We start from the raw sequence: 26,980 nt of genomic DNA on the forward strand, positions 1-26,980 counted from the left end.
TAGAAGTTTTAAGACTGGACTATTGTAATTCACTTTTATCTGGTTCATCTCAGTATCTAATACAGAAACTTCAAAAAGTTAAAAACACAGCTGCTCAGATTATCCTTAGAGTATCCTTAGGGTTCTTCCTCCACATTAATACTGGCTGCCATGTATAGCCTATCATGTGCTGAAAAATGGCGTTAAACCCTACAACAACAACAACATTATCATTATTATTATAAATTTGCATACCACTGTTAAGATACAATTTATTAAACATAGTAATTATATTCAAATTTGACATTTTCCTTTGTAGATACACAAATCTTTACCATTTACACATTCATCATTACTGCAGGAACATATACTGGCTGATCACATGCGGAGACTGGTCCAAAAATAGCTTTATAGTTTTGTATCTTTTGTGCTGGAAAGGTAATACAGTCTATCTGAGAAAATGTGGATATAATTAACCAAAACTATGTAATATAGTTCATGTCAAGAACATCAGTGGGGCAAAGTGTTGACATATCCTTGAATTTTGAGACAGTCATTTTTGAAGCCGAGGTTTACTCTCATGAGACAATGGAAGGCAATTTTGTATCCCTCAGAACTAGGCACACAAATACTGACCAATCATTATGGACAATTTCAGATACTGCAGATGAAATTACCTCCCCTGGCTAAATCTTACAACAGCTTTGGAATATCTACTTCTTTTAAAGAATATTGTTTTCAAAATTTTGTTTGAAAATATAGATCAAACATATCTAATTTTAAAACAACCATTCTTATAAATTTTGATTCATCCGAAATGAAATATTAAAAAAATTACAGTCTTGTGTAACTTCAATTCCTTGAGAGAAAAAAAAATCTTCAAATATCTCCAAAGTCCCTGTTTATTTTTATTTTACATTCCAGAATAATGATGCAAGTATTCCTCTTATTGAATGTAAAGCTCATTTAAAACTTTTTAAGTGTGGTTGTAGATGACTTCAAAATTATTCAGACATTATAGACAGTTACAGTGCCACTGACCAGAGTAACACATGGCTGAAGAAAAATACCTGGAAATTATAAAACTGCACCAGACACCTATTTCTCTACTAAATCTTTTCAAAAATACAGTCTCCATTATTAACTGAATATTTCTGAAGCAGAAGAAACAATGTTTATGACTCCTGACATAAGTACAAAATCAAGACATGTGAGGTAACTTTTGTCAGATTTACCTGAAAATATTATTTTGCTTTTTCCCCCCCGACTAATTCGTATTAGGTGATTCAATGAGGGCCGTTCCAGTAAAACATACCAGGGACCCAGGGAAGGCACTTTTGATGTGGGGTACACACCCATAGATGCAATTTAAAATTTTCTCATCATTTTAAAAGGAACTCCAATGAAATTAAAGTACCTTAGCATATATTTTTAAAAAAATGCCTTCCCTGGGTACTATGTATGTTAGCCCTGAGACAGTTTTGCACAATTTATACCAGCATAATATTACAAAATTACCGAATATACTCACTTATAAGATGATCCAATTACAAACTGCATCAACCCAATCTATCACTGCATCATGTGCCAGCAGTTCTGGGTCTGTGCAGTTTGTTAGGACTAATCAGTAGAACAAACAACACAGACCCTGATCTGCTGCTGCAGTATGTGATGACAGATGTGAATCTGTACTATCTGCATTTGGACTGAACTTGTAAGCAAGTATATATGGTAGGTCAAAATGAACATGGACCACTATACTAGTGATTTCTGGATTTCAACTGTGGAGCAACGTTCAAAAAGGTTTAGATGTTATTTTTTTATTATCTTACTTTGATTATGTTTTGTTGTTTGGCAAGTAGATTGTTTGTTCATATACAAGATGGCATGATAAGGTAATCAATTTAAAACATGCTTTCCCTGTCTTACCTTGCAATACTGATCTATTCAACAAGGAAACTTAAGACAACATCTTACACCATTAAGTAATAACACACATGGTAAAATTCATCTGTTGAATATTAGCTAAACTCAGTAAATAGCCTAGCTGTGTGGTACTAGATGTTAGAACATGGGAAGCTGTAGGGTACTAGAAGTTAGAACATGGAAAACCTAGATGTGGGGTACTGGATGTTACAACATGGGAAGCCTAGCTGTGGGGTAATATAAGTAAGAACAAGGGAAAGCCGAGAATTGGGGTAATAGAAGTTAGAACATGGGAAAGCCATGCTGTGGGGTAATAGAAGTTAGAACATGGGAAAGTCTAGATGTCTGGTAATAGAAGTTAGAACAAGGGAAAGATCAAACAAGAAAGCCACCATCATTCAATAATGTGAGAATTAATGAGCATTACCTCATACATCTGTTTATATTACCCAAAAGAGGAGAGGCATCGCTGGACAATATAATACTAAATGTACTTTAATCTTGTATTTAAAATAAAACTAAATATTGTTTATTTCTTTTACATCAAAAGGTAAAGCAAAAGGCAAAGGTAAACTTTTGCATACAGTAATATGACCAGTTTTTCTGCTGATATATATTCAAGCAACTATTATCTAAGATGATGGGGACAGAGCTCCTAGTAATATATTATGAATATCAACATTACAAAATAAACAGCTAAATTCATAATGAAATCAAATGTAAATCATGTGGCAACCAGTTCCATGCATCAGCTAATGCTAATCTTCTATATCAGAGACAAAGATAAGGAAGAGATACAATATGAATACCAACAACATAATGACGATATACAATTAATTCTATGTGGAATGACTAAGTAATCTGATTTCGATCATATTGTCCAGCAATGTAGTTTTGTACCAAAGCTGAGGTCAGCAATATGCATGATGCACATATATACTGACACCTATCTGTACCTAAACCTACAATCTTTACTGCAAAACACATGCATGGTGACTGAAGTAAATCTCTGATGAGATGTACAAAAGTTATCACAAGTTCAAAAAAGTAAAATATCTAATGGTGACAATCAATAACAATAAATGCAGACATAACACTAGTAGGATACGCTATTTAAATAGCAAGCTGTGTGAGACCACGCCATAACCCCTGTTGGCTGTTAGCCACTCATAATTATACTGTGTGAGACCATGCCATAGCCCCTGTTGGCTGTTAGCCACTCATACTGTTTTTCTCTACACTTAAAGATCATTCTACAAGTTGCCATGTTTATTTGCATTGTCCAATTTGTGGCAATGCTCATGGGAATCTTGGAATAAGATGACCTATGAATATATTATGAAAGACATTTTTCATGCATTCTTTTCACCAAACAAGCACCTAGCATTAATGAATTACAAGCAGATAAAAACCAATAGACTCACTGCATAAACAACTGACATGAAAGAATCATTAAAATTCCACCCATACTTATGGTGCCTACCTCTTGTTTTCATTTATGGGTATTCCACCTAATCTAGTGTCATTCCCCTGCTTTTCGATACCCTTTGTTATTTTCAGATCTAACTAGGATTAGTTCCCTTATACAGAATCTCCCATTAGAGTAACGGCAGGTCGAAACATTCAGCAGAGGGTGTAAATCTTGTCAGTGAGTGCCAGGATATCTTGATTATATAACAAATGTCAACTAGAAACCTGGAAATATTGAGCTATGTTTCTGTGCAACATATCCACTGAGAAAGATTGTATCTGTGACAAATTTACTCAAAATTTGTTCCAGTTACTCGTTCAAATAAAACACTTTTAAAATGGGGGTAAAAACCATATTGACCATAATTTATATAAAAATGGTTACCCCACTAGTCCTGATGCTTTTGTTTTGACCAACCTTCTTTGGACTTCATAAGGAACTTAGCTTAATGAATCAGTTTTAAAAAAATCATGTAGGAACCTTTCCAAGAAATTGTAGATCAGTTACTGAGACATCTGGACAAATGGAGTCTGGATTAATGAGCTCTTACTATAATACCCACCATCATAACTCACTTCTCTGGAAATGTTTCCCAAGAATATTTATTCTTATCTTATGTTGCTCAAAGTATTTAATTAGATTCAGACTTATATACAATTAAAAACAACTGCAAATCTGATATTTTCGCCTAAAAGAATTATCTTTAACACATTAACCCCTGGAAATTTTTGCCATTTTTGCCTGAAAATCGAGTAGGAAACACATTTTGAAAGCTATTTCTGAATAGACTCGAAAACACCAAATCCCCGGTCATCTTTCAATAACATACTGTCTAGTTGTGTTAGAAACATCATATTTTGTTGGCTATTTGACTCGCACATGAGGAGAAGGGTAAAAGTTGGACTTGTTTTTTTGTTGTTGTTTTTTTTGCTAAATGGAGCCATTATTTTTGTATGGAGACCACTCTTTATTCCAAGTGCCCATCTTAGCCTACTTTTTGCAAAGGCTCATCTGTCTGTTTGCAGTTCATACCAGTTTGCCTTAGATCTGAGACCTAAAAGTCTAAAATGCGGACACAAAATGGGATTCTGATCACGGGTGAATTTTGCATAAAAAAAAGTCGGGTCCAAAAAATGAGGTTTTTCTATCTGTATTTTGTAGTGCAACTAGATATTCCAGATTATTTGCTATCATTGTAGAGCTACATCTGTCTACCTTTCTATAATACCACCCACTTTAGTGTATCATGCATGACCATGACGCTACAGAGCTCGGCAGTAGGCTACTACCTCCTGCCCTGTAAAGTCGTCGCTAGGGGTTAATGTGTTAAGAATATGTTAGAACATGTTCTATGATATAGTGTAAATGTAGTGAATATATGCACCTGGTAGATGGTTTGAATCTGTATTGCATTCTGTTGCTTTACAGAAATACCAATTGAATTATCTGTACTGAAAGCTATATGAAAGATTCAAGAGCAATGGGATACATGCGAAAACTTGATGTAGAACTTGCATTTCAACCTGTATGTTTAAGCAGAGTCTATTCTTGGAAGGACGATTGCAGGATTCATGCAAATTTCTATTAAAAAAATCACTCACAAAAAAATCAACTGAATAAATGAAAATCAATTATAATATTTTCAACCCCTACCATATGTCTTCATTAAATTCAATCTATATTTAGAAAATTTCCCCTTTCTTTAAAAAATGAAGGGGTAAAATTTCCTTCTAACTTTCAAGTTCTAGAATAGATCCTGTTTAAGAAAGGACCAACTGTAATGAAGACAAACATCAATTAAATTAATTAGAATGGAACTATCCCTATGATGGTAAATGATCTTGTATAACTAGAAACAAATACTTATCTTGCTACACATTATGAATCCCGAGAAATACACAAAGAATCAACAAACTCTCTTAAAATCAAATTTTGGTCACACCAAACAAATACATTTTGATTACTACTCAGACCTTAAACATTACAGTATGTACTCACTTGTAAATTGAGCCAAACTACAAAAAAGACAGACCCTGATCTGCCATTGCATACTGTACTGGAACATCAGGGCTTATTTTTCATGAGTCTACTGATTACAACTAACAAGGTGCACAGACCCAGATCTGCTGGTGCATTATTTGACAGCATATCTAGGTCTTTGCAGTCTGACTCAACTTATAAGTGAGTATATATAATATAAAAATAAGATTTCAAAGACAGTCTTTGTGTTGCTATCCTTTGGTACTGTCACTATTCCCTTCCTGTTTGATACCGAAAATCAAGTTAAAAATCCAGTGTTTGCCACAGTTCCTGTAGATCTTGTCTTCTATACCAGAGTGCAGGAAAGAAGTCAAAAATATATTCAAAGTACCAGTGCCTCCAGGAAATGTTTGAAATACATGAGATTAAAATCTGCTTAGCTGGCAATACAAGAAGGAAGTTCTCTAGAAATAAAGTGGTCATCATAACAAAGTCTCCTCCAGAAAGTGTTTGACATGCTTTAGGAATAATGATGGCTTTTCTGAATGGACCCAGTGACCAGCTCCTTCTACAAACCGTACCTGGCAATTGGGGAACAGTTTTTCTATCACTGGCAAATCAGATTCCCTGTCAAAAGAGGAATAAGGATTTCACATTCATGCATGCTGATAACATTCTAGTAATGCATATATGAGGTTACACTCAAGTTATAGAAAATACTCATACAGTCTTGTTTTCTAATTATTTTATCAGTGATTCCTGTAGGCCAAATAAAACAATAAAGGTCAAAGTTAGCAACTTTTTTAAGGGACAAAAATATGCAGATGTTGACACTTCATATATTATGTCAACATTATGAAAACCATGGAATATGTACATTTAGATTTAATATTATTTATTGGGCACAATTTTCAGATTTTGTGGTTGTCACTTACAATGAATTTAAGACCCAACAAACAATAACTTTTCTATGAAAAAAGCAGAAAATATGAATGCCTAAAATGATACTTGTTGAAATATCACGAAAATGGACACCTCTAACAATAAATTTGCAGTAAACAGTTCTCATTAAATGTTTATACTGGACATGTCTGTGTGAGTATATATGTTTATGTTTGTGTGTGCACACAAACAGATATATATATCCTGGGGCCCCTAGTGGCAGAGTGGTCTAAAATACACACCTTTCCCAATCATTGCCATCTAACCTCTGTCTATGCAAGTTCAAGTCTTGGGCTCAGCCAATGTGGGTAGGTGAGAAAACTTGCCAGTAGCTTCCAGTGGTTCTTTATCAGGGTTTTCCCTGGTTCTTCTTCCACCAGTTATTCTGGCTGCCATTAATATTTTACCTTGCACTGAGAAATGGCATTAAACTCCAAACAACAACATGATTTTTCTTCAGGTGTGGGAATGTAGTATATGCCTAATTTACCATCTTGCAGATCACAAGAAGTGGCTAACTTTTTGCCAATGGATGCAACTTTTGATATTACACAAGAGATTTTGGACTTTTAAAATAGTGAAATTATCTGACCTTAACTTTTGAGTATTTTATCAAATTTTGCCATTAAATTTGTACTGCATGTCTTTTCTGGAAATTTTAGCAACATTTTCCTTTTCTATCTCATGGTATATATTTGGTTTGTATTAACAGATTCATCATCCTGAAAATGTTGGCAGTGTTTAGACTTTAAGATTTCTCCTGACTAGCTTTTGCTTGGCACTATATTGGCATGCTTAAGCTGATACCATTAAACCATAAACAAAGAAAACATATCACATTTTTAAATTGTATTCTGAGGGCATGCATAAGAGTTGGACATTGTCAGTAATCAGCTGTACTTAACTAGAAAAAATAAACAAAGTTAATGATTCCTAAGTAACTACGTCATATCTGGAGACTGGAGGGGGGTATATTAGAGTAATAGTATTTTTAATTTATCTAGAAGGTGATATAAAAAAATAAACTCACGTGACATGTTGAGAGTTGTCACCAGCTATAAACAATGTGGGACCTGTGTAAGACTTGTCAATGGTTGGAAACCGACACAGGTCAGAGTAAAATGTGATGAGAGAATCCAGGTTTACTCGCCACTGTATCTTATTATTCCTCTCTATTAAGTTTGTCACCAAGAATTCCCGAATTGTAACATTCTGAAATTTCAGAATTAATACAGTAAGTTACAGAGGTGTTTAAGCTGATGTGTTTGAACAAAATAACTGGTAAGCAAAGTAACTTGTTAATGTTGGAAACTGCTGATTCATTACACAGGGCCCCAGGAACACTTGGCTGAATAAAAAATTCCCCTGCTTTGGAAGAAGCTGGCTGAATAAAAAAAATCGCCTGCCACAGAAACAGCTGGCTGAATAAAAAAATTAGCCTAATCTGTGCATATTTTATCTTACTTTCATTGCATTTCAATTACAACAAATATAAGCCTGCTTGCTACTTGAAATTACAATAAACATAACGTCATCTGTAAACAAATATTTTCTCAACTGTTATGAAAGAAAACACATTTATAAATAAAATTAATTTTGCACACACACACAAATTAATCAAAATCTTCTGAATGTATGTAATGGAAATTCTTCGTCTATATATCATCTTCATGCCCTTACAGCTTTTACCATCAATTACTCTTGGTTTGGGAAGAATTTTTTGTTTTGGATCACGACATCTGATTTTGCTTTTATGTTTTGATGGCATCAGTAGATTTGTATAATTTTAAGAAACTGAGAGATAGACCTAATAAATAAATGTACTTCACCAAAGTATGCTTCAAGAAGAAAATGAATAAATGTAAATAAACTGGATATGAAAATGCAGGCACATAATTATATACGGTTCATCCCAACTGTGATATGACGATAATGAAGCTGCAATGGTAAGTTATGTGGGACCAGTGTAATGTAGAGTAACTCAGATCTGACAGTACCTCTTCAACTTCCCTCAACTTTTCCATAGCTTCTCGACGTGCAGTGGATAGGCTGACATTTTTGTCCTTGTCATATATCTGAAGGCCAATCTTCAACATCTGCTCCAGATACGCTGGGAAGGACCCTGCCACAGGGCTCTGCCTGGGGGAAACATCCACCACTATTAGACCTGCCACCCTCTCTGGCTGTTACACAAAAAAATGTTGAAACTTTCATTATTCAATAGTTATTCAAGTTCTCTGTATGCCTTTGATGCAGAGAGTCCTGCACCTTCAGTCTTCATAAAGTTCCAATAAAAAAAAATAACAGTTCAGGTGAGAAAAAATTGTTCCATCAGTGGGCATTCAATTTTTGTATTTAGAACATAGTAAATCTATTTCTTTTTTATTTCCATTTTCATTTAAACTTCTTGACTTCGGGTATAAAAAAACACTTTATTTTTGTCAATCTGGTTAGACAAAATGTACATCCAACAGATGCAGTTTCAGAAAATGGAGGATTTTGACCAAGATACAGGAAGCAGTGATATAATGTTGGGGTTCAAGACCAGCATTTGATGGTCTAGGATGTATTGGAAGTGCTTAAAAATATTTATGTGACTGCACGTCAAGTCAACTGATATAATGCACACCTGACAGCTTGCTTGTTGGTATTAGAGGTGAAATGACATGCCTGTACTATGTACTGACATGCATCACAATACACAACCTATAATACTATACATATTCATATGCATACCAACTTGATGGTAGGATTACCAATTAAGTATTATTTTAAAAATGGAAGAAACAAGCAATTTCATTTAATTTTTGTCCACTGCCCACCATTGTGTGGTCATCAAAGTTCAGAAACCTAATTATGGCCTTTAAGACAGAGCTGTATAGTTACTGGGCACATATCAAAAGAAACCAAGTTTCATTGCCCAACCTTAAAAAGAATTAATGGTAAGTTCAGAAAAGGGGTAAAATGTTTATCAGTGACCTTGACCTTGAAAATAAAACCTCACCTGTGATACATGAGATGCCATCAAACTGAGATTCATAAGTGTACCAGAGTAAATCTCTCTACCTCAAACAACTTAGCTGAAATAAAGCAGAAACAGCAGAAACCTTAAAACATTGACAAGTGACCTTGTCAATGGGGACAAGACCCTAAATGCACAATGCAACACATCTTCTATTTAAAAGATATAATTATGTCAAGCTTCATCCATTTATATGAAACAACTGCTAAGTTTAAAAGCAGAAGAGCAAATGTGACTGAAACCTAAACTATTGACATGACCTTGACCTTAAAGATAAGACCCTCAGTGTGGTACATGACTCATTTTAGTGATGATATATAGTTGTACCAAGTTTCATCCTTTCATCTCAAACAGCCATAAAATTATAGAATGGAAAGGAAAGTGTTATAGAAACATTTAACATTTAACAACATGATTCTGACCATGACAATATGACCTCCAATGTGGTTCTCAACATACTTGCTAATGATGATATACTTATACCAACTTATACCAAGTTACATCCATTAATATCAAATAGCACTAAATTTAGAGTATGAAAAAGAAAGTTGCAACCATAACCTTGAAGATAGAACCACCAACGTATTGTATTTGATTACCCTCCTATATGTTTGTCCACCTAATGATTAAACGAAAAACATCAGGGATATGAATTCAAAAAACATAATTTCATTCATCAATTTATGAATTTTAACCTGATTATTGTCAGGTGGTCCATAGCACTGTCAACTTGTTGGCCTTTCAAAGCAAACAGGGAAAGTCTTTTTTTTTCTTCAGACAATAGATGTAATGTAATTTGCCTGAGTCCAAGGCACATTGTTTTAGGAACAGGCATATGAATGGAGACTGTAACAGGAGGTGTAAACCAGGGGCCAAAGCATACAAGACTGGCTACTTCTAGGCCTTGAGACAAGTTTTGTGTTAATGTTATAACTGTCACTGAGTGTTAAGCAACAGAAGGTCTGTTAGAAGGTCTCAGCGAGCATCTCCAAATTGTACATTATCCTAGTTTCCAAAGATCCTAAGGGCTGAGGGCTCCATAAACAAAGAAAGTGGTAACTTGAGTTACCATCATGCCAATGGTTTAAACTTCCTCCTTTTCTATCACCTTACCCACAGGCTAGAACAAAGAAGAAAACCCCAAAGGAGAAGGGTCCAGTGAAATTAGGTCTTCTGAGAACTTCTTTGTATCTAGCAAAAGTACTTTAAGAAGGTCCAGGAAAGACTCTCCAAATTGTAGACTGTGAGAACTGAGGGCATCAGGTATAGATTGGTGGAAAGAAGGCAGTAACTTCAGTTACCACAAACTTCCTCCTTCATCACTTGACCCATATAGTGTGACGAAGAAGGGAACCTCCCAAAAAGAAGGGTGTAATGAAACTGGGTCTTCTTAAAACTCATTTGTGTCTACCAAAATTGAGAATTCATCATCCTGTCTTTGCTCTCAGGGCCTTCTTTCAAAATATTCAAGATAAACAGTTGCAATGCATTTACATACTAAAATGAACAGTAGCCGAATTCAAGAGTCCCTCCAAGTCCATTTCTTAATCACTTACCTACAGGGTTAGTAGCATATTTCTTTCAAAATTTTCAAGGTTCAAAATCATGTTTTTCAAGGTGCATTCTTACATTAATTTTAAAGGATATATAAATGAAACTGTATGCAAACACAAGTTAATACTTACTATTACTTCATACGAGGAACATTTCTCGCAAATTTATTAAAATAAAAAAAAAACATTAAGTCAAGATTATGATCATTGATATCATTCCCATTGATATTACATCTGGGCATTAGAATAATGTACAGTCACTGAACAAAGTTCATTTTACTCTGTCTACACTAAACTATTTACAGTCCAAAATATTTTCGAGTGAATTTTTAAGTTCTTGTAGCTTGTCATCAAGCTGTTTTTCAAGAGCTCTAAGTTCAGTGATTTTGTCCTTAATACTTTTCTTCAATCTATTTGATGTTGTGATAAAGGAAATTTTCCTATAGGTCTCTGCTTTCAATACATAGTATTTAGCAACAGCTGTCATTGTCTCAATGTCTTTTTCAGTACCTGCCTTTTTTCTTTACCCACCCGAACTCAACAAAATAAAGTAACAAAGATATTTGGGTTTATTTGCGTTATTGCTTATATAATAACAGTGTATGGATATTTGAAACTATTTCATATTAGATATATTAATATTTCTCTCAGCTTAGCTGTAGTCTATATTTTTAGATTTATTGTGTTCATTGCACTTATTTTCTGTCCTTTTTCTACTCAACTGAAATACTGAGTGGATCAAACTAATTTCATAAATAAGACTAAATACAGTTACTATTTTAAAAACTGAATCTCGAATTTATGTTGAAGGCTTCTTGTTTTGCCATATTAGCCACCATTACAAGAGCTTGGTGTTTCTTTTTTCCAGCTGCATGTGACCGTAGAGCGCTCTCTCCCATTGCATTCAAATCAATATGCTTCTGGCATAATTGGTATTCTACAAAGCTCTGAGAAAGATCTCATAATCCAAACTTTATATTTTTCTTTGTCTAGCCATCAAGGCTGGAATCAGCAGCCAGCCATTTCGAAGCATACAAATGATTCAAATTTAAACTGCAGCTACATAAGGGCTTCGTATAAATGGAAGTTCAAAATTTATGACTGTGCAGTGGCCAGTTGCAGAAACTTCCCTTCCAGCACAAACTAAGCGAGATATCTTTTTTCTTTTCTTTTTTCTTTAAATCTGTAAAACAAAAACCATTTAAACATTCCTTTCGGTTTCAAGAAAATCAAGGCTTTTCAAGGTACCCATACAATATTTTGAATTTTCAAGGTGTTTTCAAGGCTTTGTGGTACAAATTAAATTTTCAAGGTCTCCCTTGGACCCTGTAGCTAGCTACATGTATCACTTCATAAGACCAATTCCAAGCTGAAAAAGCTGTTGATGCAATTGTTATTTTTTGTAATTCATAATCATATTATTTTTGATGGGTAAATCAATTCTAGATTCAAGTTGAAACACAGACTATTTCATTACTTTTTTTGCCTCTTGAATCTTATGAATCAGATTGGACTTCATTTTTTGGCCTGTTTAAATCTATATCATTGCACAAGCTATCTGAAGTACATAATTTGGATGCTGTATATTGCCACTATCAACCAGTGTTGAAAGCTAAAATGTGTTTAAATTACATTTACAGTTTCCACTGCATTGTCCAGTGTAAACTGAACATTTTACACTCCGGTTTAAGTAGAGATTTTCAATAGGTTTTTGGCTGTCTGAACGTTACATTAGTGATCACAATACTGTACACCATACTGACTTTAGCCTTCAGTATTGGATAGGAAACTTCCACCACAGGGTCAGAATTCTGCATCATATGCAACCCTTTGATGCATTATGAAAGATTCTATTATTCCATCTCCCTTCACCGGGGCTTTGTGAATGGTGGTTTGCTGTATTTCCTCTACTCAAAGGAAGGAATGGAGCTAACCCATTATTTATTGATACAGAAGGAGGTGAATGGCAGTCCCCCTTCATTTTCTTTGATAATGGATTTAGCGGGAACAAGGATGGTTTTTGGACTGCACAGTCCATTGAACCATGGAGCCATGGGAAAGTTATCCATGGTCTCATGGGCAGAAAGACAGGCATCACTGGCTTACCACTGGGGAGTGGTGGTCCATAAGCCTTGTTGGGATTGTGTGTGTGTGTGTGTAGATAATAATACCTCATCCTGTTCCCTAGATGGGTGAACAAAGTCTGAAGACTGTTCTCCATAGGGATTGGACAGTAACAGTGGGATTGAATTGGCCTATTTTCTTGGACCAGTGGTCAAGACCTAGAGCCTCGCCTGATAACATCATGTTTAAGCCTGGAACCAGGTAACTGGTGACCATTAGGTGGCAACAGCCATCTGAAGACCGGTACTGGTCATCTGACCTGGTGACCAAAGACAAGCAACCAGTGAATAGTACTTGATGCATTATAATGCTCAGTGACCAGCACCCAGTACCCAGCAACTTGTGAGAAACACCCTGTTGCGGAAACCTGGTGCTCACTGACTGGAAACCAGCCAATGACTAGAAGGTCTGATGGAAAGGTCTCTACTCAGGGAACTTGACTGTGATGAATGAGATTCCTGTGATATGTAACAGGTCCACTTGAGCAAGAAGATGGTTTTTACCTTGTGTGAAGAAAGTGGGAGTGTCTACTGGCTGCTGGCAACTTCTTCCACCCAGAACTGCACAGGATCCTTTCCTAATGACAGCTGTAAACCTTTTTCCCCTTGGAAGTGTCACTGATCCCTCTTTTGCAGGAGTGGAACTTTCCATATTCTGCAGAGTCATGGAATCATCCCTTACTGTTACTGACAGCTTCCCTACATCTGGAAGTGGCCTGGACCTCTCCTGGGAAAAAAGGGTCTTCCAGTGAAGATAAAGAGAAAGTGGGTTTCTACTCCTCTTGTCCTTATAGGCAGAGCAGATTTTGGTTAAGTCCCACACTAACACATCAGACCAAGCAGGTGGGACAAGTGTCCAAAGAGGTCTTTTTATGAACACATTAACCAACACTTTTAGGTATACTGAAAGATTAAAAAGAAATGCAAAAATAAACCTGCAGAAATAGAATTGGGTGGGTAATACTTACCCTGGTTACTAAGATGGGGATAAATAATGATGAAACAAAGAGGTCCTAAAACCAGACAAACTGAACTAAAATGAACACAGAATAATGAAAATTACATAAGGACTGGGGAGAAAATATCAGTTATAACACAAACATATATATGATTTACAGTAGATATGCCAACAGACTACTTAGATGATGACCAATGTCCAGTGCCCAGAGGCACATGAAAACTACACAAGGTCCAAAGAAAAGAAGGACAATATTCCAAAAAATGGAAACAACTATGGAACCAGACTGTTTTTTTCTAGACCTCCAATTACTAAATGTAGAAGGAAATATTCAACTTGGACTGGTAACTAGCACCAGGAAAATAGAAAATAATGAGAACATTAGAGGTCAGACATCATAACTTTCAAATTGCATTAAAACAGATGACCATTATCATACAAATCCATAAGATCTGATTAAACAGCAAATATGAAAACAATTGTCAACAAAACCAATTATATCAATCTCCTTTCAAATCCAGGATTTGCATTTAACATTTGATTTGTAGCAAGCAAATAGGTACATGTTTAAAAATGTGTAGAATCTTGTATGGTCTATCTGTCTGAAACAACATACACCTTTAGAATGGCAGTCAACATACTGGTTTTCCCTCCCATACTATGCCCCATAAGTGTAGCCTTGTCGATTTCCAATTCATCCATCAGATGAATGATGTCATCACTCATCCGAAAATAACTGGTCTCTACCACATGGGGACTCTCTCCATGATTTCTGGCATCAACAGCAATCACCTGCAATACAGGGAAACACACATTTTACATTTATCAAATATCATGGATTGGATCTGATATGACACATAGTCAATAATTTCTTCATGAAAGAATACTTCTAAGTTCAGATTTTTGTAACTATTTTTTAACATGTGGACAACATATCTTCTCCATCAACCAAACTAAAGAATATCTTTTACTACTATTTCTAATTACTTGGGATATCAAAAATGTGACATCTCATTAACATCAACCCCAACAAAGATTTCACCAGTGCTTTATTTCATCCAGTTAAGACATAAATAAAAAAAAATATATTTCATTTTACAACAGAATTTGCTGAAAGATTACAGAAAGCTGAGCATGTTTAGTTTATTTATATAGTTGCTATTAATATTTTTGGAAAAAGCAATTATGTATTCTTTTGTTTAGTTCTTCTATATAGTTGCTCATAGTTTTTCTGAGTAAAAGCAATTCTGTATTTTATTGTTAAATACTCAGCAACACGTAAAATCATCAACTTTAAAACTGTACAACTGACACTAAATTATAACACCAAAAAATATCATGAATCCATGAATCCGAATCCAAACTGTACATCTTCCAATCTGTGTTTAGCATGTATCTCAGAGAAAGAGAGAGAGAGAGAAACCGAGAGAGAATTAAACTCATATAATTTTTTCAGGAAAATTAAAACTGGTCATGTTTAGTTATTCAAAGTTGTTGCTATTAGCTGGAAAATCTGCAAAATAAGAAGCCATGTAGATTGGCAGTGATATTTTTCATTAAGAAAACAAACACAGTTTTCTACACCAGATAATTGGACTATTCATCTCAAATGGTTAAAAAAAAAAAAAATTGTAATGGTGGGTTTCACATAATGGATCATTGTTTATTGTCACCATTACATGGTCTGCATTATTTGATGCTGTGAATGACTTGGTCTTTTCCCCTAGGTACACCCAAATTTAAACATAAACTTACTTAAAGTTACTATTCTTAAATAATCTACATAAGTGTGCTAAATTATTTAAAGAGAAACTCTTCAATAATAGCATAATACATTAATTAAGAAGATAATAAAATTAATGCTAACTATCAGGGTATTAAACATGATGATTTCCACAAGGATACAATGCTTTTACCTTTGTCAGATCACAACAAAATACCTAAGATTATCAACGATATTGCCAGAAATTTAGTGCAAAATAATCTTGACAATTCCCTTGCCACCTCCCTCTCTTTACTGGTCTGCATCAGAGATACTTTAAGTTCTACAACCGAGATGCAACTCTGCATTAGTAAATTCCTGCACAATTTCTTTCTATCATTCTTCAATCCTTTGAAAATATAATTTGTCAGAACTGTAAAAAAAACTTCTACTGTTCAGTCACTCTATGTGACTTTTAGTCTGAAAAATTAGCAAAATGCTGAGTTGCAAGACCAGTTCTATTTATCTTGTACAAATATCAGTTCTCTTTAATGAGTGATACATGCAGAATTTTAAAAAGACTGTAGGTACAATGAGATATAAAAAGGTAATAAAATAAATTTTCTGTGATTCTAATTATCATTTATAATGTACATGAATAGCACTGCTATACTTATCCAGTACATATGGTACATATTTATCATTAAATGGAAATAGTAGTCAGAGAAGGGAGCTAACTTGAAGAAACTGAAAAAATTCAATAGGAAAATTCTTGAATAGAATTTTTAAAAAAATGCCCCATTAATGATTTTCATATAAAACTAAATCAAGATTAGGAATTTTTCAAGGTCTTGTATCTCATAATTATATTCACACTTCAATAACAGAAGTGAAAGCAGCTATCTCCATCTCTGTATCACCCCAAACTATTTATAGAAGTATAAAGATGTCCATCATCATCCAGTCTTCTTTTCTCTCCCTCTCAGACTTGAGTGATGGGTTAATTTGCTCTGTAAACTTTGTTATTTAATCTTGTAAAATTTAGCAGATGCATATTCAACCAAAGCATCCGCCTTCTTTCTTGCCTAACATCACTTTCTTCGGTTCTCTCTTTAAATTGATATATATATATATATGTACTACCTTTTTCCATGTTTTTTTTCTTCTTGTTTCAATACAACACATCTTGGTCTCTCTCTCTCTCTCAAATGCAGTTTTGCACAACATACTCAGAAAGTTACACTTTACAGAAACAGAAAACAAGATCACAGATTGCCACAACACATCCCATTAAAACTATAAAGAAACCATATCATAAATAAGATTCTCCTGTACACTTAATTAAGACTCTGACTTTGTAAATTTACTACAAATGTGTACATGGAAATAGATGCCTCACCACAGTTCCTGAAATATAACCTAAATGCACAATTTAGCTGAATGGATTTTTGGATAGACACGGGTAACATTATATACCCTACCAATCTCATGGGCAAGGGTAACATTGTATGTTCCACCAATCTCACGGACAAGGGTAAAATTATATGCATCAACAATCTCATGAACAAGGGTAACATTATATGCATCAACAATCTCATGAACAAGGGTAACATTATATGCCCCAACAATCTTATGGACAACGGTAACATTATATGCATCAACAATCTCATGAACAAGGGTAACATTATATGCATCAACAATCTCATGAACAAGGGTAACATTATATGCATCAACAATCTCATGAACAAGGGTAACATTATATGCATCAACAATCTCATAAACAAGGGTAACATTATATGCATCAACAATCTCATGAACAAGGGTAAAATTATATGCATCAACAATCTCATGAACAATGGTAACATTATAATGCATCAACAATCTCATGAACAAGGGTAACATTATATGCCCCAACAATCTTATGGACAATGGTAACATTATATGCATCAACAATCTCATGAACAAGGGTAACATTATATGCATCAACAATCTCATGAACAAGGGTAACATTATATGCATCAACAATCTCATGGACAAGGGTAACATTATATGCATCAACAATCTCATGAACAAGGGTAACATAATATGCATCAACAATCTCATGAACAAGGGGGTAACATTATATGCATCAGCAATCTCATGGACAAGGGTAATGGGTAGCATTGTATGTTCCACCAATCTCATGGACAAGGGTAAAATTATATGCATCAACAATCTCATGAACAAGGTAACATCATATGCCCCAACAATCTCATGAACAAGGGTAACATTATATGCCCCAACAATAGTATGGACAACGGTAACATCATATACTCAACCAATATCATGCTGGGGTTTGAAAAGAAATCCTCATGAAAATCACCTGTCTGCCAGTTTTGGACAGCACTTTGGAAATGCTGTGCCAGTTGGACTTGGAACCAAGCAAGCCATGACTTATTATGATGGGAGGCCCAGGTACTGTTTCTTTGGCCGTTTCCTGATAGGATGAATATGCCAACTCCACTGGCATGTATCTGTAATTAGAACAAGATGGCCAGGACCTGTATGACTGAATCCATGATCAAATCATTGCTAACAAACTGTAACCAAAACCATAAAAAAACTGATGCTCAGGCCATGAATACTGAAAAAGTTACAAAAACTGGTTAATTTCTTGAATTTGATAAATTCTAAAAAGGCTAGCAGCTAAAAGAAATCATGTGTTTATGTGAATGTGTTTACATGTGCCTGGATCAACATACCGCTCACTACTGTGTACCAAAAACAATCAAAAACTACTTCATATAATTTTGATTTATACAATGTTTCTCGTACATTCATTGCAATATGTGAACTACAGTGTACACTGAAATCTTTGTTTTCTTATGACTTGGATAGAATTAAAAGAAAGCATCATTAAAACTAGAAAGACATTTTCATAAAATGTTCAACACAATAGACACTTAGTGAGCTACTAATTGGTGCATTCAACAGCACTTATACTTCCCAGAATTTCCTGAAAGAGGAGAAATTGCCACCTCTGGCATTTTTTTAAATGGGAATTATCAATTTGTAACAGAATGATATTTTAAAAAAAAGATCAATATGAACAGACTGCTTATGTTTTGCCAAACATGTCATAAATAAAAAGAAAAATTAAAATTATTTTATTTTGTAAATTTAAGTGGAAAGTTCCATGATGCACAGTTGATAATACACCCTCCTGCATGTCAAAAGCAACTAACAAAGGCAAGGTTAAAACCCTGGGATGCATCCTTTGCTGATGTGACATTGAAATATATAGGCAGCTGCAGGTGGGGCATAGGACACCAGTAGTTGGGGGTGGCTGGGACACAGCTCTGTGACGTCTCTCATGAGCTGCAACAATATGCTGGCAGCGGTCAGCCTCGAAGGTGGAACTGTCTTTTCTGGTCAGGGCTCGCTGGTGACTTCTGTCTGAGGCAACGAGCTTGAGCTGGTGGGGTTGAAGGTCTGCCCATTTGGTGTACCTCTTAAGATTGTCTTTGTACCTCTTGTGAGGGCAGCCTTGGTTTTGGTTGCCCTGAGCTAGCTTGTCAAAGAACAGCTGCTTTGGAATTCTGTTTCTATCCATGTGGATGACATGGCCAGACCAACGAAGCTGGGCCTGGATTAGTTTGGCTTCGATGCTTGTTGTGTTGGCTCTGTCAAGGACTTCCTGGTTGGGGATTCGGTCCTGCCAATTGATCCACATGATGGATCTCAGGGAGTGCTGGTGGAATTGTTCCAACTGACTGTCTGATATGCCTTCGGTAGACAGTCCATGTTACACAGCCATACAGGAGAGACATGAGGACAACTGCATTGTACTTCATCTTTGATGACAGGCATATATCCTTGTGCTGCAAGACCTTGGTTCAGAGTATTCCAAGTGCCTGACTGGCTTTTTGGATCCTCGCAGTGATCTCTTTGACCAGGGAGCCATCACTGAATATTGTGCTGCCAAGGTATTTGAAACTGTCCACATTCTTCAGCTGCGTGTCACCAACGGTGATGCAGGGTTGTGAAGGGACAGTGTTTGGGGTGGGCTGGAAGAGAACTTCTGTCTTTCCTAGCCTAACTGTGTCCAAATAGATTGGAGGCTTCAGAGAACCTGTTCATGATTGCCTGTAGGTCAGTCTCTTCATGGGTCATGAGGGCACAGTCATCTGCAAAGACCACTTCATTGATGAGTCTTTCTAGCATCTTGGTTTTTGCATATATATATATATATATATATATATATATATATATATATATATATTATTTTTTTTTGAGTGTGGCAGATCAGTTTCAAGTGCAACAAGACATGCTGTTGGGTCCCAACAGACATTTGTATTTCAACAGTAAAACCATTTGCTAATTATTCCATTTACTTATAGCTCTTAAAATTTTACTTACACTTACTTACAGCGTACTGTATTCTAACAAAGAATACAGGACAGTTGCATGTACGACACAAAATTCTAAATTAAATTGCTGTGCAGATGGTCATGTCTGATAACTATGACAAATTTGGGTTTCATCAGAGCATTCGTGGTCAAGTTTTTTTTCTACATTTGCTGCACTGATCTAAGCATCAGATTGTTTCAGATATATTACCATACACACACTCACTTATAAATCAAGTCCAACTGTACAGTGCATAGTGCACTGGAAGATCAGTGTCTAAACAGTTTGTTAGGAGTAACCATACATTATGAGATGGCAGATCATGGTCTGTGTTATTTGCAGTTGGACTTGACTTACGCATGTTTACACACTAATCCACAAGAAAGGTCTTCATCTAAATAAGCACAAAAAACAGACTTTTATAAAGGAATTTCAAAGGGAGAAATGGAAAGGCTGTTGAGAACTGGTGGCCACTGTGCAAAAAGTTAGCAAGAGTTTACTGCATTTCATCAAGCCTTCATTTCATAAATTTATGATGGATAAATAAGAGCATCAAAGTTGATGTCAAGATAGACAAATTTTAGGGAAAAGTGACCTCTCCTTTTGAACAGGACAGGGAGGAGTGACAGTTGAACAGGGAGAAGTGGGATCAAAGCAAAAAAAACCCAGTGTGTTTTCATTCTCTTGTTTGAATTATGCCTCTATTTTCCAGTATGCATATTTGCTTTTAACATTGGTAATTGGCAATATTTTATTTTCAAGTACAAAATTTTCTGAGTTGTATATATTTTATAAACACATTTGGTATGTGTATAAAAAATATCAAATTCATATGCAGTGTATCGTGAACAAATGACTTTAAAGAGAACAATAGACGCTATACATTGTAATGAATTTTAACTTAGGATGAGATTAGAGTATTCTATTTGCAAGCTGGTAAAGATGCTTAATAAACTGCCCTTAATCCAGAATTATTTTGTTTTAATTTTTGAAAGTTCCCTCTGTAATGGCACTTGGAAAGATTTCTAAACTTGTTTTAAAGAAAACCTCTGTGTTCATGAGAATAAATGCATGTCTTCAAATCACTGTTTTTCCTAATTTCTTTACTACCCATAAAACATTACCATAGCTATTCACAGACAACACATTGAAGCATTAAAGTCAGCATATGAATGAACTAAACACATCTTTCCAACCAAATCGACAAAGCCAACATGCAAGTGTGTCCATTTTTAGAAAAAACTTTTCTTAATGTAACCACTCACATCATAGCTTCATTACAACAGTCCATTGATAGGACTGCAAATGTTTGATTATTTGTCTACGTACTCATAGTAATGTTAAGCATTTGTTGCTTTGCTTCTTTTTGTACTTTCACGAAAATGAGTAAGGGCAGAAAATAACTTTGATCTTACAGAGCTTCTTGAATTCCATAATATAGCAATGTCCATACAGTTCTGACCTAGATAATTGGATTTTAAAGCTAAATCTTCAATAACATGTAGACTTTGCTTTATACGAATTGTATATTTTCCTGAATATATCTGCCCAATGGCTTACGAAAACAGATCATCTAATAAAGTGTTACTTCCCAGACACAGCAATATCTACCATTATTTCCCCATGACATGTTCACTCTTGTTTTCAAAGTGATTTTATGAAGAAAATAATGCCCATGTGTTAAAATATTCAGACCACTGATTATATTATTAAAAATACAACCTGGAATTTACATACTATTGTTTAAGTTTCAACACACAAGTTTGTATGTTTTTATCATCAAAGGATGACTTGCAGAAACTGGCAGTGATAGTTGCTAACATACTCAGGAAAGGATTAATGGTCAATCAACTATCAAAACACATGCTAGTGAATGTGCAAAAGTTTGTTTGTTGGCACAATTTAAATTAACACCAGCTGTTTGATGGCTTGAAGCCTACATTTCACCTTGAACTACAACAAAACACTGGAACTTACCTGGCTGAGGTGAGGGAGCATCTAAAAAATTATGGTCATTCGATGGACCTCTAAAAAATCAATGAGTGAAGTTATCGCTTTCCTCATAGAAGAAGGCAAAGTTTACATTTTTAGCTACTTAGTCACCCACTTCAACTGGTTTGTGTGACCCCTGCAAATATCAATCAGAACACGGTGAATTATTATGTAAGGAGATAAGGAGGCCAGGTGCTCATTTACAATTTCAAAGAACCACATGTCATATTTAACGAGTTAATGTTACAAATAGGGATTAAAAGGAGGGTCTGTCGTATTTGTTTCCTCAATATGGCTTATATAATATTGAATTTGGTAAATACACTGAAATCACACCTGCATTTGGATCCATAATATTTTCATATATCTTCCGAATGATTGTCACCATTTATTTTCTTCTTTTTCTTGATCTATTGATGACCTATATTGACTCAAGGAGTAGCATTTGTCATTTCAATTTCTTAAATTTGCACAGAATCACTGTTCATCTTGTAACCAATTGCAAATCATTCTGTGAAAAAAGCATTATTTATCTCAAACTGGATGGATCAAATTTGCCTTGTGACAATCAGTGGTCCATATATAAAATGTGTGGTAAAAATTTTTAAAAAATGATTGTCTTTAGAAAAATGTTAGTCTAGTTAGATGTAATTTATTTTTTAAAATAATTTTATCACAAGAAAAACAGCACAGATAGAACTAACTCTCTATGTTTTCATGAATATTAACTGACAAATAAGCATTGGCATAACACTGATCAGTTGTGAAATATAAATACTGACGAATAAGCATTGGCATAACACTGATCAGTTGTGAAATATAAATACTGCTCATCCAGGCAAAAATTCATGGTGTTGAGAGACAAACTAAATTAAAGTCATTCTCTGAGTACCCAAAAATATGCTGCAATAGTCTGATTAAAATATACTTTTCAAACATTTAATTGAGCAATTTTTGAGTTTATTCAAACTGCCACTTTTATAATTTTACAACATTTTAATTGGTTAATTATGTGGATTATGAAAAAAGTGTTAAGTTCTTTGCCCTTATTATAATCACTGCCAAATTAAAAGTAATAAAACATCAGCAAGACAAGAGGAGAATACCCATGTTGACATAGCCAGTGGTTTAGCAATTACATGATTTTCAATATGGTCACTGTGTTAGGAATACTGGATGACTAAGCAGCACCATTTCTTTCTAAACTAACATATCGTAAGAAGTCTTCCGGTGAAAACCCATGAAAATAAGACTTTCTATTCAGGAGGTGTAGCAATAACAAGATTTTCAAGCTGTGGTGGCCATATTGGATGTCTCCAAGGACAAAATATACATAATAAGAAGTATTTTAGCAAAATCCCATGTTGATATGACCATTCATTCTGAAGTAGCAACAACAACATTTTCAAGATGGCAAATGTGGCAGCCAAGCTGGATGTTTAAGTAGAACCATTTTCATTTAGGACCAACAAGACTGCATATAAAGCCTTCTGGTGAAAACCTCATGTCGATATGACTTTTTGTTTAGTAGAACTAATGATAACTGGAGTGTTCAGACCTTCATCAACAGCTGCCTAAGAAGAATTCTCCGGATTCGCTGGCCAGAGACCTTCAGCAACACCAACCTGTGGCAGAGAACCTCCCAGCTTTCAGTAGAGGACGAGATCAAGAAGAGAAGGTGGGGTTGAACAGGACACACCCTACATAAGCCGCCAACCAACATTATCAGACAGGCATTGAAATGGAACCATCAAGGCAAGCAGAGAAGGGGACAACCAAGAAACACATGGTGACGCAACCTTGAGGCAGACATCACTAAGATGGGTCACACCTGGAGGCAGCTTGAAGGGATGGCACAGGACAGAAGCCTCTGGCAACCTTTTGTGGGCGGCCTATACCTTGGCAGGGGTGACGGGCAAAACTAACTAATGATAACTGGATTTTCAAGACGGCTGCAGTGGTGACCATAATGGAAATCATATTGGCAAAACAGTCAAACCCACTTATCTCAACCTCTGTTATCTCGGGAATCCATTTATGCTGAGCATTTTAAGTCCTTCTTTGTTATGCTAATTTTTTCCTCTTATCTCGACCCCTGTTAATTTGATAAACCCATTATGTCTGGCATAAGTTTAGGTCCGAAGTAACATGCAGACATGCTTATTTCAATGAAATGATTCAAAAGCACTTATGTTTTCATACATATGATAAATGATGATATGCTAAGCACCAGAAAGACTTGCCACCAAAAATTTACTTTTTTAATAAATTCAGTCATTTCACTTAAGCTTTATCATCCACGTACACATAATTATAAAAGTCTTCCCAAGCAATGCCAATGCAGTATGCCATCTCATCAGCCATTGAATCAAGACATATTTCTGATTGAAGCAATGAAATCTGATCAAGTGACCAATCTGACCAATTTAAGTACATGCAGGATATCAATGCAGTTACAACTAAACAGCCACATGCTTCTGGACAAAGCATGTCATGGCTAATTGTTTGTTTACACATGTTGGTTGACAATGGATTATAAAGTACATAAAACGAGACTATCATTTTTGTAAACAGTATTATGAGCTTATTTATTGTCTGAAAAAAACTAAACTGGATTTTTAAAAAAATTAAAAGATCTTATTAATAAATATAAATTATGTATGGCACACATGTGCATGTCAATAGCTATTTGAACAAGAAAAAAACAACAAATAAAACAACAAACGATCATTTCTTTAGCCATTACAACATATTATGTGAGGTCGGATCTTTACTTTTTTAAAATTCTGATTCTGTCTTCACAGTAAAATTTGACATATCGACGCATTACAATCAATTTCCATTAAATAAGATCTGTATTTAGATTCATGGTAGCTGTAGATACATGTATGTCATATTTTTTCCTGTCTGCAAAGACACTAGCAAATCTATTTCACTTACAAGGGGTGGTCAGGTTTCGATAAGTTCATATTTTTTTCTTTTGGAGGTAAGATTATTTTATTTACTTTAGCATATTAAAACTATGGTATGTTCACTGCAAAACAAACATTGACTGCGGAATTAAAAGAGAAAATAGAGTACCTTCATTGCTGAGAATGCAAATACATGTAAACACTCTCCAGTAATTTATTAACAACTGTTCTTGTTGTATTGTCTCCACTGTACAGCTTAAGTCTGAATTTTGTCAAAAATACATGTTATTAAAGTAAAGCTGTACACAAATAAAGCAATTATTAATCTTAAAACTATGACCTGCTTGTTGGCAACATTCCAGTAAACTTAAGAGCAAAAGACAGAAACAAAGGTCGAGGACATCTTTCAAATTACATTACCAGTTTTTATGAACCCTATCTTGGGACCCAGTTATGTCGACGATTTTTTTAAAACCTGACGTAATTGAGATAACCGGGTTGACTGTATTTTCATTTAATACCAGCTAGACATCAAAGAAGTCTTTTAGTGAAATCCCCATGTTGATATGACCTGTTTATTACAGACTATATACTATACACACACTATAGCATTGATACACATAGCATACATAGGACATCCTTGGCAAAGATCACCTAAAAATTAAGGATAGAAAATCTGAAAATGGGGATGAGACCCATGTTTCAGACTACTACCCTTTAGAAAACACTAGCACTCAATACATAACTCCATCCAAATTTAGTTATAAATTAAATTTTGATCAAAATTCTTTTTTAAAATTTAGACAATCACACACATCTTGGGGGATACAAAAATACATGAAAACACTTTTTTAGGGGTTAAGTTGGTGTGAGGATCTGCCTGGTCCCCCCCCCCCCAAAAAAAAAAAAATAATATAAAAACAACTGACCCAGTCGATGCCATCAGCATCTCAAAACAAGCGCATGATGTCTCGAGAAACATGGGACATGAATCAAACACGGATATGAAGTTTGAAGGCTGTAGACCAAGTTGTATGTCTCCCCTTTTTTTCCCCCGACATTACTGGCTACAATTTTTAAGAAAAAAAAAAAAAAAAAATAGCCGAGATCTACCGATACTTGTTGGTTTAGGAAAGTTGATGATTTATCTCCGTTAAAATGTTATTACTGAGTCGTATCTCTAACTCTGTAATAACGGTAAACATTAAAATGTAACGTCATTTCCCAAATCCCAGATAGTAAAATGTAAATATCAGAATTTAAAATATTAGCCGAAAGTTTCGAAACGCTTAAATCTGTGGTGTCCCAGTCGAATGTAACCCCCATAAAATAGGGACTCGACCTTTTAAGCTCAATTCCTCCACCAGTGGTAAGATTTCTTTTGCAGATATGCAGATTTTCAAATCTTCTGAAGTGGGTGGCATATTTAATATCTGTTATGAATAATTTCAAGGTGAACTTCAACAAACTAATACCTCTCGTCATTGCTTCTACTAGAATAAAATGTAGCTTACAGCATTGCCAAGATTTGTGGACCCCACTTGATGCAGTCGCTTACATCATTGAAAAGATCTCTCTCTCTCTCTCTCTCTCTCTCTCTAACATGATGATCCAGTCTTTCTTTGTTATTTTCTTGTTTAGATGTAAAAGTGAGGTGAATAAAATTATTCATTCCTGCTTTTAATATCAGTCTTCAAGGAATCTATGATCAGAGTTTTTAGTTGTGTTCAGATATAGTTTGAGAGCAACCATTTATTTAAGCGATTCGTTGGAACTACAAAATGCACATTGCCATTTTGGACTAAACCTACTTTGGGATTATAGTGAATTCATTCAAAGACTTTCTGGATTATTTAAATGTGATACATCAAGATGATTAGTGCATAAACTCATTCAAGACTATTGGTACATCAACACATTCATTAAGAGCATTCTACAGTTTTGAATTTGTGACAGAACATTGATGATTATTTGGGATTTAATTCATAATACCGTCAGATGCTCTTAAATTTTCACTTTGTAACTTAGAGA

At 35.0% G+C, this 26,980-nt stretch overlaps 1 protein-coding gene across 2 annotated transcripts; it reads right to left on the reverse strand.

Moving 5' to 3' along the window:
* Nucleotides 1-237: 237 nt before the first annotated feature.
* LOC149775386 (sn-1-specific diacylglycerol lipase ABHD11-like) lies at nucleotides 238-26,469 on the reverse strand. Of its 2 annotated transcripts, none has more exons than XM_089944191.1 (6): nucleotides 26,292-26,469; nucleotides 18,019-18,169; nucleotides 14,573-14,746; nucleotides 8,296-8,481; nucleotides 7,329-7,510; nucleotides 238-5,983 (listed from the first exon to the last, which is right to left on the reverse strand). In XM_089944191.1, the coding sequence occupies exons 1-6, from the start codon at nucleotides 26,432-26,434 to the stop codon at nucleotides 5,839-5,841; spliced, it is 981 nt and encodes a 326-aa protein (XP_089800317.1). In that variant the 5' UTR covers nucleotides 26,435-26,469; the 3' UTR covers nucleotides 238-5,838. The 2 variants fall into 2 exon arrangements, with proteins under 2 accessions (XP_089800317.1, XP_089800318.1); XM_089944192.1 differs by lacking the exon at nucleotides 26,292-26,469 and adding an exon at nucleotides 25,879-26,000.
* Nucleotides 26,470-26,980: the final 511 nt, after the last annotated feature.

The sequence above is a fragment of the Sinohyriopsis cumingii genome, chromosome 19 (assembly GCF_028554795.1).
Source record: "Sinohyriopsis cumingii isolate HCF-2022 chromosome 19, ASM2855479v2, whole genome shotgun sequence".
Lineage (NCBI taxonomy): Eukaryota > Metazoa > Mollusca > Bivalvia > Unionida > Unionidae > Sinohyriopsis > Sinohyriopsis cumingii.